The sequence below is a fragment of the Triticum aestivum genome, chromosome 1A (assembly GCF_018294505.1).
Source record: "Triticum aestivum cultivar Chinese Spring chromosome 1A, IWGSC CS RefSeq v2.1, whole genome shotgun sequence".
NCBI lineage: Eukaryota > Viridiplantae > Streptophyta > Magnoliopsida > Poales > Poaceae > Triticum > Triticum aestivum.
In genome coordinates this window covers 488,661,905-488,683,684 of record NC_057794.1, presented here as the reverse complement: position 1 = coordinate 488,683,684, position 21,780 = coordinate 488,661,905, and the positions used below count along the sequence as shown (strand labels likewise).

At 46.9% G+C, this 21,780-nt stretch overlaps 2 protein-coding genes and 1 long non-coding RNA gene across 3 annotated transcripts; 2 read left to right on the top strand and 1 right to left on the bottom strand.

Annotated features, from left to right (window-relative positions):
- Positions 1-5,433: 5,433 nt before the first annotated feature.
- Positions 5,434-8,690, top strand: LOC123059534 (transcription factor FAMA). Its single transcript, XM_044482080.1, has 4 exons — positions 5,434-5,685; positions 5,781-6,428; positions 7,738-8,241; positions 8,327-8,690. The coding sequence occupies exons 1-4, from the start codon at positions 5,674-5,676 to the stop codon at positions 8,414-8,416; spliced, it is 1,254 nt and encodes a 417-aa protein (XP_044338015.1). The 5' UTR covers positions 5,434-5,673; the 3' UTR covers positions 8,417-8,690.
- A 6,601-nt stretch (positions 8,691-15,291) lies between these two features.
- Positions 15,292-18,017, top strand: LOC123059527 (uncharacterized). Its single transcript, XR_006427469.1, has 3 exons — positions 15,292-15,480; positions 17,046-17,256; positions 17,474-18,017. It is a non-coding gene; the product is annotated as an uncharacterized lncRNA (long non-coding RNA).
- On the bottom strand, positions 15,785-20,436 carry LOC123059516 (putative respiratory burst oxidase homolog protein H). Its single transcript, XM_044482069.1, has 15 exons — positions 19,918-20,436; positions 19,389-19,551; positions 19,261-19,309; positions 19,060-19,173; positions 18,556-18,978; positions 18,057-18,443; positions 17,874-17,969; positions 17,644-17,759; positions 17,462-17,564; positions 17,267-17,355; positions 17,022-17,172; positions 16,795-16,944; positions 16,574-16,702; positions 16,402-16,480; positions 15,785-16,285 (listed from the first exon to the last, which is right to left on the bottom strand). The coding sequence occupies exons 1-15, from the start codon at positions 20,255-20,257 to the stop codon at positions 16,176-16,178; spliced, it is 2,499 nt and encodes an 832-aa protein (XP_044338004.1). The 5' UTR covers positions 20,258-20,436; the 3' UTR covers positions 15,785-16,175.
- Positions 20,437-21,780: the final 1,344 nt, after the last annotated feature.

Here is a 21,780-nt window from a genome sequence, read left to right as displayed (position 1 = left end):
TCCATGTATGAGAACAAAGTGTGGACTTTGGTTGACTTGGCCGATGATCGGAAAGCCATAGAGAATAAATGGATCTTCAAGAAGAAGACTGACGCTGACGGTAATGTTACTGTCTACAAGGCTCGACTTGTTGCGAAAGGTTTTCGACAAGTTCAAGGAGTTGACTATGAAGAGACCTTCTCACACGTAGCGATGCTTAAGTCTGTCCGAATCATGTTAGCAATTGCCGCATTTTATGATTATGAAATTTGGCAAATGGATGTCAAAACTGCATTCCTTAATGGACATCTTAAAGAATAGTTGTATATGATGCAACCAGAAGGTTATGTCGATCCTAAAGGTGCTAACAAAGTGTGCAAGCTCCAGTGATCCATTTATGGAAAGGTGCGAGCCTCTCGGAGTTGGAATTTATGCTTTGATAATATGATCAAAGCATATGGTTTTATACAAACTTTTGGAGAAGTCTGTATTTACAAGAAAGTGAGTGGGAGCTCTGAAGCATTTCTGATATTATATGTGGATGACATATTGTTGATCAGAAATGATACTGAATTTCTGAATAGCATAAAAGGATACTTGAATAATAATTTTTCAATGAAAGACCTCGGTGAAGCTGCTTACATATTGGGCATCAAGATCTATAAAGATATACCAAGACGCTTAATTGGACTTTCACAAAGCACATACCTTGATAAAGTTTTGAAGAAGTTCAAAATGGATCAGTCAAAGAAAGGGTTCTTGCCTGTGTTACAAGGTGTAAAGTTGAGTCAGACTCAATGCCCAGCCACTACAGAAGATAGAGAGAAAATGAAAGTCATTATGCTCCACCATAGGTTCTATCATGTATGCAATGTTGTGTACCAGACTTGATGTGTGCCTTGCTATTAGTTTAGCAGGGAGGTACCAAAGTAATCCAGGAGTGGATCACTGGACAGGGTCAAGAACATCCTGGAATATCTGAAAAGAACTAAGGATATGTTTCTTGTTTATGGAGGTGACAAAGAGCTCGTCGTAAATGGTTACGTCGATGCAAGCTTTGACACTGATCCATATGACTCTAAGTCACAAACCGGATACATATTTATATTGAATGGTGGAGCTGTCAGTTGGTGCAGTTCCAAGCAGAGCGTCATGGCAGGATCTACGTGTGAATCAGAGTACATAGCTGCTTCGGAAGCAACAAATCAAGGAGTCTGGATGAAGGAGTTCATATCCGATCTAGGTGTCATACCTAGTGCATCGGGTCCAATGAAAATCTTTTGTGACAATACTAGAGCAATTGCCTTGGCGAAGGAACCCAGATTTCACAAGAGAACCAAACACATCAAGAGACACTTCAATTCCATCCGTGATCAATTCAAGGAGGGAGACATAGAGATTTGCAAGATACATACGGATCTGAATGTTGCAGACCCGTTGACTAAGCCTCTCTCACGAGCAAAACATGATCAGCACCAAGACTCCATGGGTGTTACAATCATTACTATGTAATCTAGATTATTGACTCTACCGCAAGTGGGAGACTGAAGGAAATATTCCCTAGAGGCAATAATAAAGTTGTTATTTATATTTCCTTATATCACGATAAATGTTTATTGTTCACGCTAGAATGGGATTAACCGGAAACTTAGTACATGTGTGGATACATAGACAAATAGAGTGTCCCTAGTATGCCTCTACTAGACTAGCTCGTTAATCAAAGATGGTTAAGTTTCCTGACCCTAGATATGTGTTGTCATTTGATGAACGGGATCACATCATTAGAGAATGATGTGATGGACAAGACCCATCTGTTAGCTTAGCATAAATGATCATTTAGTTTTATTGCTATTGCTTTCTTCATAACTTATACATGTTCCTCTGACTATGAGATTATGCAACTCCCGAATACCGGAGGAACACCTTGTGTGCTATCAAACGTCGCAACATAACTGGGTGATTATAAAGATGCTCTACAGGGGTCTTCGATGGTATTTGTTGAGTTGGCATAGATCAAGATTAGGATCTGTCACTCCGTGTTTCGGAGAGGTATCTCTAGGCCCTCTTGGTAATGCTCATCACTATAAGCCTTGCAAGCAATGTGACTAATGAGTTAGTTGTGGGATGATGCATTACGTAACGAGTAAAGATACTTGCCGGTAACGAGATTGAACTAGGTATGATGATACCGACGATCGAATCTCGGGCAAGTAACATACCGATGACAAAGGGAACAGCGTATGTTGTTATGCGGTTTGACCGATAAAGATCTTCATAGAATATGTAGGAGCCAATATGAGCATCTAGGTTCCACTATTGGTTATTGGCCGGAAATGAGTCTTGGTCATGTCTACATAGTTCTCGAACCCATAGGGTTCGCACGCTTAACGTTCCTCGGTATTATGAGTTTATGTGTTTTGATGTACTGAAGGTTGTTCGGAGTCCCGGATGAGATCAGGGACATGACGAGCAGTATCGAAATGGTCGATACGTAAAGATTGATATATTGGATGATGTTATTCGGACACCGGATGAGTTCCCAGAGGTACCGGATAATTATCGGAGTGTCGGAGGGTTATCGGAACCCCCTAGGGGAACTACTGGGCCTTGATGGCCTTAATGTGGAGAGAGGAAGGGCCACAAGGGGCTGCCCCCCCCCCCCGCCTTGAGTCCGAATTGGACTAGGGGAAGGGGGCGGCGCCCCCCTTTCCTTCCCTTCCCCCTCTTCCTTCCTTCTTCCCCCTTTCCTCCGGATGGAATCCTACTAGGACTTGGAGTCCTAGTAGGACTCCCTCCTCCTGGCGTGCCCTACAGGACGGCCTCCCCCTCCCCTGCTTTATATACGGGGCAGGGGGCACCCTAGAACACACAAGTTTCTCTTAACCGTGTGTGGTGCCCCCCTCCACAGTTACACACCTCGGTCATATCGTTGTAGTGCTTAGGAGAAGCCCTGCGCCGGTAACTTCATCATCGTCGTCGCCACACCGTCGTGCTGACGGAACTCTCCCTCGTCCTCAACTGGATCAAGAGATCGAGGGACTTCATCGAGCTGAACGTGTGCTGAACGCGGGGGTGCCGTACGTTCATTGCTTGGATCGGTTGGATCATGAAGACGTTCGACTACATCAACCGCGTTACTAAACGCTTCCGCTTTCGGTGTACGAGGGTACGTGGACACACTCTACCTGCTCGTTGCTATGCTTCTCCTAGATAGATCTCGCGTGGTCGTAGGAATTTTTTTGAAATACTACATTCCCCAACAATGGGATACGGACCAGCCCACTTGGGACTCGAGGCCATGCCGCCTCCAATATGCACTACTCCTCCTTGTCGGAGTCTGTCACCTGTCCAACGCCGGTTGACGTGAGGCTGATGATGGACGTGGATGGGCCTACACTTTCCTCATGCCACTGGTAGGACACGCAGCTGGCAGAGTTCTCATTCATGATTGCATGTAGCGCCCACGCCGCCTCAACATCACGAGGGATGGCGTGAGCATGGGTGGCCTCGTAGAGCGACCGCGTTTTGGCCACGACGTTGGGGTTCGCCGCTACCATGGCCGCTATACCTTCCTCACTCGCGCGCTCGCCATGGATTTTTCCGTCTGCTAGCCGATGTTGCTTGAGGAGGAAGAGTTTGTACTGATGCTCCTCGACATAGGCATCGTCTACTCCTTCGCCGTAGTCTCATTGAAGTGCGCCTGCGGCTGCTCCAAAGTCAAGTCGGCGTGGGCGCCGACGCCTCGTCGTAGTCGGAGGCCATCTCCATCGTCAGGTCATCATCGGAGACCCCCGAGAGCTGGCCGACATGCTGACCTCTAGCTGCCTAGCACATCGGCTCTATCAGGCGGCTGCAAGGGCATCCACCTCGTGCTTCTGCTCCATTGAGAGGCTCTCCCACAACCCGTTCCCGCTCGCAGTCAGGGCGAATGTGGTGCACAAGAGGAGAGTGTGGAGCGGACATGGTGTGATGTGGTTTGAGCCATGAGTTAGCCGCCTTTAAATAGTGGATGCCAGTGAGGCCAAGCGTCCAGTTGTGTCAATGCGCGGGCGGCAAAGATGGTTTCTTGGCCGACATGTGTGTTTAATGGCGGCAAATGGACAGACAGGCATTGAACATGCATGTTAGATATATGTCCCACCCCATCTAGTATACGTCTCACCGACAATGAATAGACGCATACATTGGGGATGCAGCACGGGTAGTGCCCTCAGCCAGCGAGCTGCTTTAATGTTGATGCCAGTGAGAGGTCACATCCGCTCTGGGCCGACATCAATGTGGAGCAGCCGCTTTAGAGCGGCATGAATGCGGGCAACTGGCCTCGGGCGGGAAAGGGCGGGCGAGGAAGATGGTTTTGGGTATGCCAGGGTTGTCGAAAGCTGGTGTGGCAGCGGTCTAGACACCCCGCGAATCCCCTCCCCCTCCCCTCTGGTGTTTGCTTCTGGTTTACGAGAAAAAAGACGTCCAGACCGGCCAGCAAACGGAGGCGGGACCGCGTCGGATGGCAAAAAGACCACACGGTCTAAATGTATGCGGACGGTTTGAGGGTCCGCGTTGAAGATGACCTTAGACAAGTTACATTCTACTAACCCCACAGTCAGGATGTAAGAGGGCATCTGGTTTTGTGGCTATCCACCACAAGACAAGGATAAACACTTTTCCCAAGGATGCCACTTATTTGATTGAGGGAAAAGGAAAGAAGGGGTAACCAAATATGTGGAAATATTCTGCTAAAAGTTGCTCGCTACAGTCAGGATGTAAGTGACTTACATCCCGACCCCACAGTGGGCGAGCTATGACCAAAGACCAGTTCTTTTAATGCGATTCTGAAGAATCATGGTCCAAAGAATCAAAATCATAAAAGAAGTCATCTATGTCCCAGGAACCGCCTAAAATCAACCCAGAATCGCGGTGCAATCTAGAATCGCGGAAACTTGGCGATTCTCATAATTCTAGCCAGTCCCTCAAAACAAAAAGCTTTGTTCCAAACTAGTACCCCTATTGGACAATTTGTTTACGGCCAGAATGCCACTCAGGCCTTGCCGACCGAGATAGGCCCAAAACGACTGGTTCATCCCTGCAGCAGTCTGTGATGCTGGCGACGTGTCGTATCCTGACGACCGAGGTTTTTATTTTAGAAGAAGTTCAAAAAAGATTTTGCCCCTCGGGCCTCAGACAATCATGTTTTTGTGTCTTGCTCCCTGAAGATCCTTGGCTAGTTCTGCCATTGCCACCACCCAAAAGAAAATAAAACAGTGAGAGATCTCTTGAGCCCCGTGGGCTGGGCCTGCCATGCATCGTCACATGTCGACCCAAGAAAAAGAGCACAAAAAGTAGAGGAGAAGTGGAGAAAGCAAAGGCAGGGAGCGTGGCGCATGTGAGAAAAATAACTCACCGGCCGGCCGGAGCCTCCCGTTCCATCCTCCGGAGGTGGCGCGGTGAATTCATCCGCCACCCTTTTCAATTAATGCGTCCGAGAGGCTCCTCTCTAGAGCAGTGCACAAACGCCCACAAATTTCAACCCACTCGATATCTTCTTCCTCCTCAACTTGTTCACTGCAGGCTCTTCTTCCGGCGGACGCACAGCACACCGGCCGTGCATGCACGCATGAAGGCCGGCGTGTGATCGCAGATCGGGAGCCAGCTGCATGCATGCGCTCGCCGTGAGGTTATCAAAGCTACGTCGTCGCGATCATGGAAAAACAGGTACATGCATGCATCGATCACGCACCGCCTGGCCATGCATGGCCGATCAGTTTCGGATGTGTTTGTTGGTCACCATGCGTGGTCGCTCTGAGCAGGGAAGCAGCCACCAGCTGGACACCTTCGCTCAACTGGACGGCGGGGCGGCGCCGGAGGAGCCGATCGGTGGCGGCGCGGCAGCCGAGATGGTGGACTACATGCTGGGCCAGACGACGCCGCTGCCTCCGGGAGGGCCGCACGGCCAGGTGTCCTTGGACAAGCTCAGCTTCTCCGACGTGCTACAGTTCGCCGACTTCGGCCCCAGGCTCGCGCTCAACCAGCCGTCCGCCGACCACGACGACGCCCGTGACGACGACGAGGAGGACAGCTACTTCTTCAGGTTCCAGTCCCAGCTCTCCGGCTCGGACGACCCTGATCCCCGCGGAGGCACAGGTATCCACCACGCGGCGGAGCACGAGGGCAGCAAGACGGCGGACGGATCAGGAGGCCCGCACGATCACGGCGGCGGCGTCTCCGAGAGCACCACGCTGGTGCAGCAGTCCGACGGTGGCGGCAGGGTAGGCCAGAAGGCTGGCGGGGAGCAGGCCAAGAGCGGGCGACGGAAGCGGCCCAGGTCGACGAAGACCAGCGAGGAGGTGGAGAGCCAGCGGATGACGCACATCGCCGTCGAGCGCAACCGGCGGCGACAGATGAACGATTACCTCAGGGTCCTCAGGTCCCTCATGCCAGGATCCTACGTCCAAAGGGTATATGTTTGCACATCTTACTCGCTACCATTGCAACATATAGTTCATCGCTTGCAGTGACATTTCAACGAACAATTTGATTTTCATATGAAAAGAATAGTACTCCACAAAAATTATAAGAACCCAAACTTAAACTTATGGTAGTTCCAATTAAGCCTAAGATTTTCTTATGTCTAAGTCGATGGTGCTATATGAGACATCACATGAGTCACGAGGGATTGAACTTTTGGTAACATAAAAATTCCAGACCTCGCGGAAATATCTATAAAAAATGAAGTTCTTTCGGGTTTCGATCTATCAAATTGCACTGATTTTAAAGAAATTTGGTTTAATTTAAATTTGGTTTGGAACTAGTTCAAATCTGGACAGGAATTTCAAGGTTACAAAAAAAATCTCGCTTAAGATATGTCAGTGCGGTTTGCATCGGTCGTCGTGTTTTTTTTCTTCCTTCCTCTACTTTGAAGCCAACCTCAATTACTTTGACGATGTTAGGGTTAACTTGGGGTTTACATGCTCAAGGTTTTCTTTTGTTATCAAAACAAAGGGTGGCAGACGCAGCAGAGTAGAATTGGATAGCCCTGAATATCATGTGTTGAGACATACTCCCATGCTCCAGCGCCATGTGGGCCGTTGGATCTCAGATCTACTGGTCATAGTGAGACTCCTAGAACATGCACACAAATATGGGACTCTCGAGGCGGTTTTTTGCAAATTTACAAAGCCTCCGACCATGATCAATGGATCTCGTATCCAATGGCCCACGTGGCCTTGGAGCATGGGAGCACATAATATTCTCCCAAGCCGAGAGTACTATTTTGTCTTCCAAAGCATGGATTTAAAATTTGGATTTGCTAATTTTCAGTCAACACCGAGGACTGTCGATCTTGATGATGAGATTCATGCAAGTTTTTATCTTCCCCTAGCTCTGAAAATTATGACTACCCTTTTTACTGAATGAACAAGTTTTCGTAGCACGATGAACATTTTTCGAGAGTTGAATAAATTTTGTAAAATCCCACAATGAATTTGTTAATTTTTAGGCGACGGAGACATAGGCACTCCCTTTAAAATTTCATAGCTAGTTACCCGCAAAAAACAAACTTAGCTAGTTAGATGCTTTTTTTTCAATGTTATCAGTCTGCCTTAGAGTTTATTTGTGTAATTTCTAAAGAAGCTAACGAAGTGCCTGATATACCAGTAGGTCCAGTACACCTAATCCATACAATATTCCCCTAAAAAACCTAATCCATACACCATACAATACATGACCCCCTATAACTTTGGTAACATATGGCACGATGCCGTGCAGGGAGATCAAGCATCCATCATAGGCGGAGCCATAGAGTTCATACGTGAGCTAGAGCAGCTAATCCAGTGCCTCGAGTCACAGAAGCGGCGGCGCCTGTACGGCGACACGCCACGGCCGGTCGCTGACGCGTCCGCCCCGGTGGTGCCGGCGACATCCATCCACGAGCCGCCGCCGCAAGGGCACGAGGCTGCGCCGTTCTACGTCTCCCCGAGCCTCTCGTTCCCCGGGGCGGGGAACGGTGACGGTGCCGCCGGAGCCAAGGTGATGATCGACCTCGACGCGTGCGGCGGCGGGCTCCGGGAGGAGGTGGCCGAGAACAAGTCGAGCCTGGCGGACATCGAGGTGCGCGTGCTGGGCGAGGACGCGGTGATCAAGGTCCTGTCTCGCCGCCGGCCGGAGCAGCTGATCAAGACCATCGCCGTGCTGGAGGAGATGCACATGTCCATCCTCCACACCAACATCACCACCATCGAGCAGACCGTCCTCTACTCCTTCAACGTCAAGGTACGCACGAGCATTCATTTTGTGTACCAACTGAATGCAGATCAGATTATCGACCGCGGGATTGAATTGCTGCTTCTGATGTTAGATCACGAGCGAGCCAAGATTCACGGCCGAGGAGATCGTTGGCGCCGTCCACCAGATCCTCAGCTTCATCGACGTCAACTACACGTTATGACCGACCCATCCCTTTACTCAGGATTGAGCTTCTGTTGTCGATCTCGACTCGATTAATTTCAAATTCTATACGTACATTGTGCGCTTAATTATATTTTTTCCTCCCTCGAGTACTTGTGCTTAATTGTATCTGTATGACGATATACAGTGTTCCTTCACTCTCGTATGCATGTAAACTGATTAGATGTACAATGAGTGACTCCATATATACTCTATAATGGGGTTGTCTATATGTAAGTTATCTGAATTTTCAAATATTTCATTTAATTTTTTTACCAGCCTTCGTTTGCGACCAAGAACTAACATGTTTTTTTTTCTTTTTGGTGAATGAACTATTAAATTTCTTAACGTGGTGTCCCTGCTACGCCAATTGGTGAGCCTACTCGAAAGATAGTCAACTCAAGTGATTAGCACACATAAAAAAGGGAAGGGATTTGGGAATAACAACTACTATTGATTCATAGAGAATGAAACAAAATTAGAAGAAAAAAGGGCAAGCAACAAAAAAACTTATTATTAGTAGACATAATTCATGGACTGGTATTTTTTATTTTATTTTTGCGAGAAATTTTTTTGATCTCTTCATCTTCAATCATGGTATTAACTGCAAGAGAATGAAACAAAAGAGATCCGGTGATATTTTGATGGTTGTTAATAAAGCAACAATTGAGGTTTGAAAAATGCAGGTGGGTGATTTTGCTGTCAAAATTCATGTGTATTCGAGAGTTGATGGCTTTATTTTGGTTTTGGTGGCAGTATATGGGGCTGCCCAATCAGATCTTAAACCTGCTTTCCTAGTTGGGTTGAGTTGTGATTTGTGGCTATGAATCTTTACCCGTATTGGTGTTGGAGACTTTAATACTCCCTCCGTTCCTTTATGTAAGGTGTGTTTGTTTTTTGATAAAATTCCACAATGTAAGATGCATTTTTTCTAATTTCTCGTAATTCCGTTTTTGACCCTCTAGGAAAAGAAAAGTATACCTCCCCCGATTGCATGTGTCTACTTCTAGAGAAAAAAGGGAATGTATCCCTCTCCCGATTGTGTGTATCTCTTCCTTTCCTAGCCTAAATGATTTACTTGCTGCTAATCAACGAATTAGACAAGAGTAATTTCGTCCTAAATTATTAATATTTATGTGCCTTGGTCATCATGCCAGAAATAATACACCTTAGATAAAGGAACAAAGAGAGTATAATTTAGAGACAGGACACGGAAGGAATGATAACTTTGACGCTAGATGACCCTTTACGTTCGATGCTGTTATTGAAAACCTAGATTTGAGATAGCTCTTTCGGGTCGATGGTATAATTCGGCTAAAGGTCTGTAAACACCAACGTACGAGAAGTTGGATCATATCTTGACAAGTTTCCTCTGGTACCCATGTGGGCACTTTAGAGGAGTATTTCTGGCCAGAAACTTCCTCCTCCTCCCCCTCCCCCCTCTTGGATTTCGATGAGGCCGTTGATGTGGGGAACAAGACCGCTTTGTCATTTGAGTTGTCATGCATGATCCGGGCAGGAAGGACACCAAGGTTGAAGTGGAAATTTAAGATCCGACATCTGAGAAAATTATTTCAGGGCTACGCTAAGAGTTTGAGTGGTGTTTATAAGAAAGAAAAGGATCAATTGATTGCTTTCGTTGAAGCTTCCGACATTAAAGCAGAATCATTCCCTGTAAGTGCGGCATCATATTATGTCAAGCGGGAGGTAATGCGCGAGGAGGAGATCAAATGCGCCCAACCTGCTAAGGTTAGACGCGCTTAGGAAGGGGATAACAATACAAGATTTTTCCATTTGATTGTGAGTGGCAAGCATCGGAAAAAATCTTCCAATTAGAGCATGTTGAGAGGACCAATGTCTATAAGCTTACATCATCAATTATTATAAGGAAATTTTTGGTTCTCTATTGTCCCATTTTGTAACAATAACAATGGATGAGGGCATTACCTACGATACACCCCAACTCTCTCCCGAAGAAAACACTGTATTGACAAGTTTTTGGAAAAATAGGTGTCGGGGCCATTGTCGGGGGTCATCCAAGGAGATATATTGCCAATGTTTGAGGACTCACACATTGATATTTTTTGTTGTTCTGTCTTAACTTCGGTATTATTTGTTGCTTCCTAAGAAGGATGCGGTACAAATAGGGTAGTTTAGGCCACTTTGTCTGTTGAGTGTGAGCTTTAAGAGATATTTATGTGTATGACGGATTTGAATCTCCACTCTCCGTGATTTTATAGAGATACTAGATATCTTGTTGGGATACCCCATTAGCTCTTCACTCCCCGAGTCTGTATATTAGTGTGTAGAGGAAAGATGTTAATGCTGCATTGGTTCTTGGGGCAAGTCATTGAACATTTAGTTCCGACAGGCTTGGGTTGTTGATAAATGGGTGTGGTACATTTAGTGCATAGATAGATGTCTATCAACTTAGCATAAATTTACCATTGAACTGCCAAAACGTCATATATTATGGTACAAAGTGAGTATTTCACTGGAGGTTCACTATTAATGACTAGTATAACGCCCGTGCGTTGCCACGGGCTCTTCAAAATTTATAATCAGTATCTTTCATTTATCATCCCCTCATATTGGGTGATTATGGGGTGCTCTAATTAGAAACACAACAATCAAATATTAGGAAATTTCACCGAACGAACAACAACGAATAATACGATATCTATCAAACGAATAAAATGAGGTCATATTTTTGGTCCGTCATGCACTTCTGTTGAAAAGTGCCTATCCCCTTTAGAATCAACCCACTGTTTGCTCGCACGCAAAAAAAATACATCTCTAAAGTGGGGAACCGATCGGTGCCAAAAAGAACTCAAACTCCTATCCAATCTCGACTGCGTGCTCTTCCACTTCCATTGATAAAGATGGGACGTCAAGGGTTTCATCATGATGACCTCGAGCAGCAGCCGACATCCCTCCCCACATTTACCCCTACCCCCTGCTGCCGCTTGCACTGTCCTTGCTCCTCGAGGGAGCTAGGGACACAATGTTCTCTAGGATGGGCATGACCAGATCCACGAGGAGGCCACATTATTCCATGGGAACCCAACCAAGCACACCACCCTCCGCAACCATCCAATCCCAGCCTAACAAAGTCAAGACCCGCCATCGATCCACAAATCAGGCTCGCCGCATCCAGGTTCACTGCAAGTCTGCGACGAGTCTGTAGTCGACATCTTGACTTTGGCTATCCCCACGGAAGAATCATCGGATCCTGCTTACTTTTACCATCACTTCGTCTCTTCCCAAGGCAGCGACACCACCCAGCCAATCACCACCACCGCTTGCGGCTTGCCTACATAAAATCATATGAGAAATCCCCACGGCGGTGCTGTAAGATCACCTTGGCGACCTCGACAGTGACCGACTGGTCTAAGATCTAAGCTAGCCGCTCTTTGTAGAAACCAATAGAAGTAGGCATGTGACTCAGATTTGTTCTTTGGTGTGCATGCGTTTCTTGCTGCCCACCAGCTCTTGTCTACAACTCGCCTATATCTGTACCAGCTCTTGGTCTACAACTCGCCTATCTCCATGCTCGAGAATCTGGAGTGTAGTAGTTAAAAAAAAGACCAACTTTATACTCATTTGATAATTCAACGTGCATGGGCATGCACCGGATGGAATTCACGCTCTATGTAAAATCTGGAGTGTAATGACCGTGGTTGATGAATGAAAGTCTTATTTCCGCAAAAAAAGAAGTTAAAGGTGAATATATTCCTCATGTGTAGAGTACAAACAGAGCATATAGTGGTGACCTAGTTTCTTTTGATTGAGGTGAATACATGCCAGTACTAAAATCTTCTAATTTCTTTTGATTGAATCCAAGTTGTCTCTTTTCTTTCGATTCAGCAAAGCTAGTTCGAATAAATAGGATTGTCTATATCTTAACTCCTTTGCCAATTAAGCTTCAAAATTGCAGTCTGATTCAGAAACAATCGAACGATTGTGTCGTTAACTCCAGGAGATTCTCGTTAGATCTTAGGAACGCTGCAAGCCATCATATCATATAAGAATAAGATCGACAATTGATATGGACAGATCTTACTACAATCATATTACTACTACTCGCACACTGATATGGACAGATCATACAAGATCGAAGGTACGTAAGACAAGGTCCTCTAGATTACGAAAAACTGTTTGCTTCGCCTCATGTGAGACGGACCCCGAGCTATTCTTCAATGGCGCACCGCGCGCACATATTTGGCGGCGAAGTAACTCGTTATCCTAAGGACGTCCCCGTCAAGCCCGTCGACAGCGTCACCCTTTTCCATCTCCCCGGCTGGACCTCGCCGAGTTTCCACCGTCGACGGCCTGCCGCCGCCGCATTCTGCTGCACGAAGGAGATCAACGACGGTTTAGACGTGCACGGGTGCAGCAGAGCAGATCGACCGACGGATCGGTTGACAACACGTACCGTCGCAGGCCGCGTGGCCGTGGTGGGGGGCGGCGGCGCTCGAGGTGCCCTGCGCCTCGCATTCGCAGGGCGAGACGGCGCTCGTGGCGCTGGTGCCGATCTCCTCCTCCGGACGAACGAGGAGCCAGCCGTCCAAGCTGGGCGAGGGAGCCAACGGCGGCCTGCAGCGCTGCCGGCTCGACTCCTTGCAGTAGGCGATCGCGCTCGCGACGGCCTCCTCCCTCGCCTGGGCGGTGCCGTCCTCGCCGGCGGCGACCCTCCCGTCCGGCTTTGTCGCTCGGCCCTTCCGTCTCCCGCGCTCGTCTGGCCGCTCGTCCGCAGCACCGGCGCGCTGCAGATTTCTGGCGAACCTGCGCAGGCACCGCCTTAGCGCGTGGCCCTTCCGTGCGGTCGTGTCACCGCCCTCCCTCACCAGTGAGCGCGCGCTGTTCGACGAGCTGCTTCGGGCGCCGAGCAAGAAGGAGGAGGTGGACGACCTCGACGCCGGGGAGGAGCCTGGGTCGGAGGCCACCTTAGCGTCACCAGGGCCGAACGCCGGCGACGAGGAGCTGCCCTGCTCAACGCTCGAAGCGCCGTCCGTGGTCGCTGCCGTCGCCACGGCCGGCGCCATCGCCGCCCACACGGCGCACGGGAACATCCACGCCATGACGACCTGGAAGAAATGCATGGAGATCCGGAGCACTGGGGTTTGCTTGCAGGCCCTTGTGCACGTAGTACGTCCTTGTATATATATACACGTCGTGATTGCGATCGCGTTCTCCTCCAACTCCGGCGGTGGTTGCAGGGGGGGGGGGGCACGGCGGCGTCTGCGGGCGCGTGATTTTCGAAATCCGAGATGCCACAGCGAGATTGCCAAAATCCTGTGGCTAATCTATGGAATACTCCGGCGGTTCCTTCCATATACGGAGGGAGTACTAATTACTGCACGGTTTAATTACTCGATCACTGATTTATCGGATCGCTGATTTATTACTATATTCGATATTTCCCGAGTTATGGCCTTACCATACGGCCTGGATTGATAGCCTTTGGGGTAATTTAAATTTATTACCATATAATTACCATATTCAAAATTTTCTGAGTTATGACCTTACCATACCTGGATTGATTTATTACTATACGTGGATTAATTATGATTTATTACTATATGATTTATTACTATACGTGGATAGCCTTACCATATCTGGTGGTAATTTAAATTTATTACCATATTCGATATTTCCCGAGTTATGGCCTTACCATACCTGGATTGATAGCCTTTGGGGTAATTTAAATTTATTACCATATAATTATCATATTCAAAATTTCCTGAGTTATGACCTTACCATACCTGGATTGATTTATTACTATACGTGGATTAATTATGATTTATTACTATATGATTTATTACTATACGTGGATAGCCTTACCATACCTGGTGGTAATTTAAATTTATTACCATATTCGATATTTCCCGAGTTATGGCCTTACCATACCTGGATTGATAGCCTTTGGGGTAATTTAAATTTATTACCATATAATTACCATATTCAAAATTTTCTGAGTTATGACCTTACCATACCTGGATTGATTTATTACTATACGTGGATTAATTATGATTTATTACTATATGATTTATTACTATACGTGGATAGCCTTACCATACCTGGTGGTAATTTAAATTTATTATCATATTCGACATTTCCCGAGTTATGGCCTTACCATACCTGGATTGATAGCCTTTGGGGTAATTTAAATTTATTACCATATAATTACCATATTCAAAATTTCCTGAGTTATGACCTTACCATACCTGAATTGATTTATTACTATACGTGGATTAATTATGATTGATTACCATAAATACGTTGGGTATTGCCCGTCAGACGAGAAAAGAGAAAAACCGGTGGGAGGGGCTGATGGGAGGTGGGACGAAGAAAAACCGGTTGAGAATAAACCGGTTGAAAGTGGGGGGGACTATTCAACCAATTCGTCCATTAGGAGTAGAGATGTTTTCATAGTCAAATTCATGTACGTGGATCTCATAAACACATACTCCATCTTTTGCAGACAACACATTTGAAAGACCAAAGTGTCGATTGAAATCAAGATTCTCATGTGGTTTTATGCACCGGGGTAATCCTCATCAATTAAAATCTAGCTAAACATATAATTGGTAGGAATGTAAAAATGTTGTTTCGGTGACCAAGAGAAAATAATTCAACATCCTTTTCTTTCCTGCCTGTTTACCCTTTTGGTTTGGCGTCTGATTCGTATAGCTTTCAGTCTACCTCCGCCTAGGTGCCTAGTAGTATATCGAATTTGTTCCGGAACTGGTTGGCTCAAACTACGGATCCAGACCTTATGAACAGGCGTCCTAGGACCCAAACCCAAAAATCCACATTTTCACATGTATTTGGCTCAAACTATGTCTTACAACTGCAAATGCATACAAAAATTGCTTGCGCGAGTGTTGTTGCATCACTGGTTCACTGGCCTGTCCACATTGGCATTTTATCAAACAGCTAGTGTCCCTGCTATACGAAGCAAAAGGCCCCTAACGGTGGCCGGCGCTTCCCGGCTTTCTCGTCAGATCACGGTCGCTTCACGCCGCCACCGCCGCCGCCGCCGGTGCCTCTGCCGCAACAAAGGTCAGCCACCGAACCCTCCTCCCTTTCCTACCCCCTACGGATGCTTGGGCTGTACTTCTTCTCTTCTTACTACCCATCCTGGATGCTGCCCTCCCCGCTCCATTGCGGCTGCTCGACGATAGGGCTCGCGCCTCTGGGCGCCCGGAATTGACCGACGGCAACCAGGGATTCCTCTTCGTCTGTATGTAGTAGTATGTGCTTGCGTGCAATGCAAGGTGCTAGCTATATCCGTGGAAAGGGGATTATTCCCAAATATCCAGCCAAGAAATGGAGCATCGTTCACAATTGAAAAGAAATGGGCAGATTGACTTGAAATGCTCCTACTTGGTTTACAACACAATCTTTTTATCAAGCTAACGAATCCGATTCGGAGGGTAATCTTTGTTACAACAAAATGAGTAAATGGCTCACTTTAATTTTCAGCCAATCCAAACTTGATCCTATCAATTTTGAACCGAGCCAATCACCTGTTCAAGGTCTGAATTATTCTAAGAAGCAATCTCACTGACGAATGAAAATATAAATACATGGCTTTCCTCCCCCTATCTATGTGTGGCAGCAGCTATAACTAACGCTACATGCTTTTCACTCCATGTAGTTTGTACACTAATATATGCCCCAGCTCCCTCTGGCACCTGCAGAGCTAGAACTGCTACCCGATGCTACCGAATTTTTTGTTGCGCTGACCTCACAAGTTAGAAGTTCTCCTTGTGGAAATGGAACCGTGTTGTTGTCGTGTGGCTGAATTCTATTGCAAGTTCCCTGAGTGTTTTTGTAAGCGTCGGAGATCCACAATAGAAAACACCTGCAGAAGATTTATGCAGCACCATCTTAGTATATAATCTTTGTAATGTTAAGTAGGATTCGACACTTAAATTTTGATCAGGTGCACACAAAAAAATAAAAACAAATGTGACTCGCCTATACGAGCATTCTTGTGGGTATTTGCCAAATCAGAGTACACCTTTCTCCAGTTTGGCCTTGCAAAATGTGTCCGGATCTGTGAAACAGCGGTCAGGAAAGGAAGCAACCATGGTGTATCTGAATCTTATTGCAGTTAACAAAGGGAGGGAGAAGGGAGGGAGAAAAAAACCTTGCTGCCGGAGACGATATCCACACCATTTTTTGCGTGTTGGAGCGATTGAACCATGGCAATCAGAGCTGACCTCGCATCTCCTTCCTCGTACACACTGGTTAGGTAGTTGTGCATCTCTATTGCATTCTGTACAGCAAGAGATTAAGTTATTTTTCTTTTACAAAACTGAACTATGTGGGACGTTGCTGTTTACTGAAACAGTTTCGGTTGAGCAGTACATCGCTATCACATTCAGCAACTTCATTCATGACACCTTTGAACCATTCAAAGGAGCCTTGTTCCCTGGTAACCCAATAGAAGTAAGCTCGGCTTGGCCCGTTGCTCTTGAAGCTGCTGCCTGCCTCCTCGTCATTCATGCTTTGCTGCTCCTGTTGAATCAAATTCATTTTAGGCTTTTGTGCATCTGCACTCATGTATGAGAAATAACTTTTAGTGACTGAGTTACATTATTAGACTTTATGTTGTGCAGGAGATCCTTCAGTATGCTGATGAAAGGAGTTGCACCAATTCCAAGGCCAATAAGGAAAAGGATGTCGTATTTCTTGTAATTTTGAGCTGGTGCACCGAAAGGGCCATCAACAAAGATCTTGGGAAATCTAAATAAAGAAAGCCAAGTCACTAAAGTTAGTGCAATATCGCCTATATACATATCCTCAAGCAATTCCTTAAGAAAGCTTAAGGTATAATCACCTAGTATTCTCGTCCGCGCCTTCTGCTATGACTGTGGTCTCAAGTCTTGATAGTGTAGCCTTCTTGGAATTTACTTCTTCTTCACAGGCCTGCATGAATTATTATACTTTTTCATCAGTTAAGTAAAATATATAGAGTGTAAGCTCCTCACAAGTTGTACTTCTTCTATGCTCCCTCCTCACTTTTTCTACTGACCTTCCCAAATAGGTTCCTTAGTTCTGTTGTCCAGTCACCTAATGTGCGGATATGTACACTCAAGTAGTCGTCCCCAGGTGCAGAGGTGATGGAGAAGGGATGCCTGCAAACATTGAAGAAAATTTTGAAGCCAAAGCCTTGGAAAACTCGTAACTTGGAAAATATGGATGATGGGATGGTACCATTCAAAAGGCGAGACGTCTGGGCATTTTACAAAGAGGTACATCCCACTTTTGTATTTGAAACTTGATGGCTTCTTCATGTAAAGAGAGAGAACATTTCCTGGGTAAATTGCTGCCTGCATGACACATAGAACCATGCATAATATTACCAGTTCTCTTGTGATACTTGCACTTTAAAATGTATACTGAGGAAACTTGTATGTTGTATACTTGTAGAATCTATAGCTTACCTTGATGACAGTCACTCCATAATTCTTCTCACGAACTCTTCTGGTGGCTCTCTCGCTGGCATAGAAGATAACAGGAACTGCTATGTACATCCATCCCTGTAGAAGCACATCCAAAGTTACAATTTCAATTTATGCACATTCATAACTACTCTTGCCAAACATAATTGAGAGCAAGAGCAATACCGTTTTCTTGTACCACGGCTTGGTGAGGAATAAGTAGTAGGAGTGCATCACCAGAAGGATATATGCAAACACCAGCAGGTGGTGGGCATACCAGAAGGAATTGAAGCCAGCCAGGTGGTGCAGTGGCGATGGCAGCTTCACGACGCTCCTCCTGAAGGAGGTTGTCGCCAGTGTAAAGGAGAATGACATTATGAGGACCAGGAGGATACCAGTCCACCCTGGAGTGCTCGCGAACAGAGTTCCCCATGTTGGTTGAACATAGTTGAAGAAGGGCCCCAGCTTCTCCTGGAACTTGTCACTTGGGCAGGAGACCAGCCTTGGGAAGTCGCAGGTCAGGTGAACAACCGTATGCATACCCGCTCCAATTGCAATTCCAACCGCGATAACCTGGATACATTGCGATCGTTAAAGGGGGGCGTACTGTGCATTGCATGATGCAGATGCCGGTAAGATGTTCCTTGTATTGTCCTGGAATGGAAATGGCACAAGGGCTATGTACCTTGTGGAAGTTTATGTTGTCGTCAAATGGTATGACGGCGCTGAGTGCAGTCGACCGGAGTGCTGTTAGCGTGTTTCGGCACACCGGGAGGAGTATGAGGGCCATGTTCAGCTTGGTCGTCTCAGCGGCACCCTTGGCGATGCAGACACAGTACCCCATCACCTCGAAGACGGCCCGATTCCTGTACTGTATGAACTTGAATATGAAGAGGGCAATGTTGGCGACCCCCCACAGCGCCAGGAACCATATCCTCTTCCAGTTCTCGTGGATGAAGTCGACGGTCTCGTGAATCTGTTTCTGCATTGGGCTCCGGTGACTGGACGGAACCATTGTCTTGGCGAGGCTGGTTGACGCCTGGTCCATCTGATCCTGTGACCCCTCTTCCATCACCATCTTACGGAGTAGCTTCTCCAGCTGCCAAATCTGCATCAGGACAGAAGATGAGCATATATGTAAGCATGCTGGTGCTGCATCAGAAGAAGATAAGTTTTCATTTCTTGGCACCTCAATGTAGCCGCGGGCATCAGGGTCCAGCTCCTCCATGATGAGCGAGGCGTAGGTCGCAGCATGTTTCTTCAGCTTGGCAAGCTTGTTCGCCCCCGCGCTCAGCACAATGATCTGCACATGGAATGAAAACCCTGAAATTTCATAGAGGCTGGCTTTGTGGAGAAGGGCAGGCAGGTCCGGAGACGGCGTGCTACCGACCTCCTTGACCTCATCTTCTGTGAGCTTTCCGTCGCCGTTCTTGTCGCACCTGGTTGCAAAACAATCTCATCAAGACGCCGGCAGTGAGGTATCGCCACCGAAGAGAAGGTAAGGTAGACCTTTATTACATGTCAAAGAATATGCGCAGCCGTGCATCGAAGTTGTTGTCAGACATCTCTTCCCAGCACTCCTGGAGCTGCTCCTTGGTGAGTCCTTGTTCTGGGTCGATCTTCCTTCTCCTCGCCATCGCCACGAACACCTCGCTTGCGAATTCCTTGGAGTCCGCCATGCCTGTGAGAAGCAGAGCCGTTCTGGGCTTAGATATTCAGAGATGAAACAATGTGGCTGGTTAATGCTTTGCTGGCCAACGTAGACAGATGTAGACAGATTCAGTTTCAAGATGATACATTGCTAATTATCCTCTGATAAATAAACGATTGCGTTCCAGATCAACCAATGTGGCTGGCTAATGCTTTGCTGGCCAACCTGAAAATGAATCTGACATGTTTTGGAAAAGAGAGCAGAGCACTGCTGAATTCTGACATGCTTTGCCGGACCGTCAAGCTAGCAGGTATCAGAGATTCAGAGAGCATCGAGATTGCGGGAGCGGGAAGGCAACAAGAAAGGACGGCCGGTTGATCGGGGAAACGGACGTACCGATGCACTTGGCGAAGTTCTCCTGGTGGAGGCGGCCGTCGGCGCTCATCTCGTCGAAGCGCTTCTCGACGGACTTCCAGCCGTCCTTGCCGGCGGCGGCCTTGTCGAGGAAGCGGAGGCCCTTGAGCGCCGGCTGCGCGCTGGAGTGGGTGCGCTTGAGGCCCATGTCGGGCACGCGGAAGGAGGTGACCCTCGACGCCAGCCGCTTCATCCCGGACGTCAGCCGCGACGGCTGCTTCCGCATGGTGGGCGCCGAGTACGGGTGCGGCTGCGGCGGCGGCTGCTGATGATGCTCGCCGCCGAGCGGCACGTCCACGTACCCCTCCGACGACGACGCCATTGCGCGCTGCACCGGTGATGGCACCACCGCCCAAGCCCAATGCGAGGCCGCTGGTGGGCGTAGTAAATTTGGAAGGTGGGAGACGAGGGGGGGAGGGGAGGAGAAAGCGAGGAGAACTGTGGCGCGTGTTGCGGAGAGGGGTCGCGCCAATTTTAGCCGTTGCACTGCATGCGCGGCAAGGCCGGACGAGCCTAGCCTGCCGCTCGGCGTGTCTCTTCTTCCTTTTGTTTGGACCTGAGATGAGAGCGTGGCACGGGCACCTGTGGCCGTGGCGTGCCGTCCACGCGAGTCTGCCCTGCGCTGCACAGCCAGACGTGACTGTGCGACGTGAGTGCTGGTAGGTACCATTCGCCAAAAGCGCCGCGCCCAACTTTTTTTTGTGGAAAAAGCGTTCGGACGTAGAGTGATCTAAAATTTCTTATTAGTAGCAAAACACTCCTGAAAAGTAAAAAAAAAATACTCCCTCCGTCCCAAAAAAATAAAGTTCTGAGATTTTTCTAGGTCAAAGTTACTAATATATATTTTTTGTAAAAATATCAAATCTATTATAAAGATTCACCGGAAGTGCAAAGCGCCCCAAACATAATAAAAACTAGGTGATTTCCCCGCGCGTTGCTGCGGGAGCTTAAAGATTAATTTTGAACACATTCTATATGAATGAAATGACCTAAATTGAAAGCTATTACTTTTGAAAGTAATTATATGTAAACAAAGGGTATGCATGTATGTTGGACTATTGGAGATGGAACAATTAAATTGGCGTATGCATGTCCTACAAAATAGTTCTGATGGATGATGACGTGTCATATTTGATGATGTGGAGGGCTGCATGTTGAGAGAATTAGACTTAGTGGGGATCAACTATTTATGTATTATAGATTACATCGAGTTCCATGGGCAACCGAACGACCATATCCGCCGCCAGAACGAGCACTACAAGAAATATGTCAACTTGCGACTATCACTATTGATCACTGAAAGGTCATTGTTTTTCATTTGTGACCTTTTTGTGACAAAAAACAGATGGTCAAAACATATGAACACAATAGGCGAATCTGTTGCGAATCAGGTATACATAGCAGGTACGAATTTGTTGCATCAAACCTTCAAATCACTATATACCTGTTGCATCAAGCAAGGAAACAATGAAAGGCTCCGACGAATTTCCATCAAACCTTGTCCTGGCAGGACTAAAGAGCTATTGAATGTTATAAAGATACGTAAAGAATTAGCTATACTACACAGCATGACTAGCATCCAGCAAGCATTGACAAGACACAAATTTCGTTGACGAAATGATACGAGAATCAGAATCAGTACCATCTTAGCTTTAGTAGCATGTCAGTTTTTCCTGCTCCATGGCTATCATAAACAAAAACCCCTTGAAAACCTGAAGAAGATTAAATAAGGCTGCTTTAACAACACTAAGGAGATTTCCACAGGCAACAACATCAAACAGTTCTGTTATGGAACTCAACATGAACTGAAATAAAACAAAAACTGAATATTCTGATCCTTGACGC

What these genes read in the sequence shown, in the direction of transcription:
- LOC123059534 (XM_044482080.1), top strand. An exon ending in CAGGATCCTACGTCCAAAGG is followed by an intron (nt 6,429 to 7,737) that starts GTATATGTTTGC and finishes GATGCCGTGCAG; the next exon opens with GGAGATCAAGCATCCATCAT. An exon ending in TCTACTCCTTCAACGTCAAG is followed by an intron (nt 8,242 to 8,326) that starts GTACGCACGAGC and finishes TTCTGATGTTAG; the next exon opens with ATCACGAGCGAGCCAAGATT.
- LOC123059516 (XM_044482069.1), bottom strand. Translation starts at nt 20,257, where the DNA reads ATGGCGTCGTCGTCGGAGGGGTACGTGGACGTGCCGCTCGGCGGCGAG. An exon ending in GACGTCTCGCCTTTTGAATG is followed by an intron (nt 17,565 to 17,643) that starts GTACCATCCCAT and finishes CAATGTTTGCAG; the next exon opens with GCATCCCTTCTCCATCACCT. An exon ending in ATATCGTCTCCGGCAGCAAG is followed by an intron (nt 16,481 to 16,573) that starts GTTTTTTTCTCC and finishes GCTGTTTCACAG; the next exon opens with ATCCGGACACATTTTGCAAG.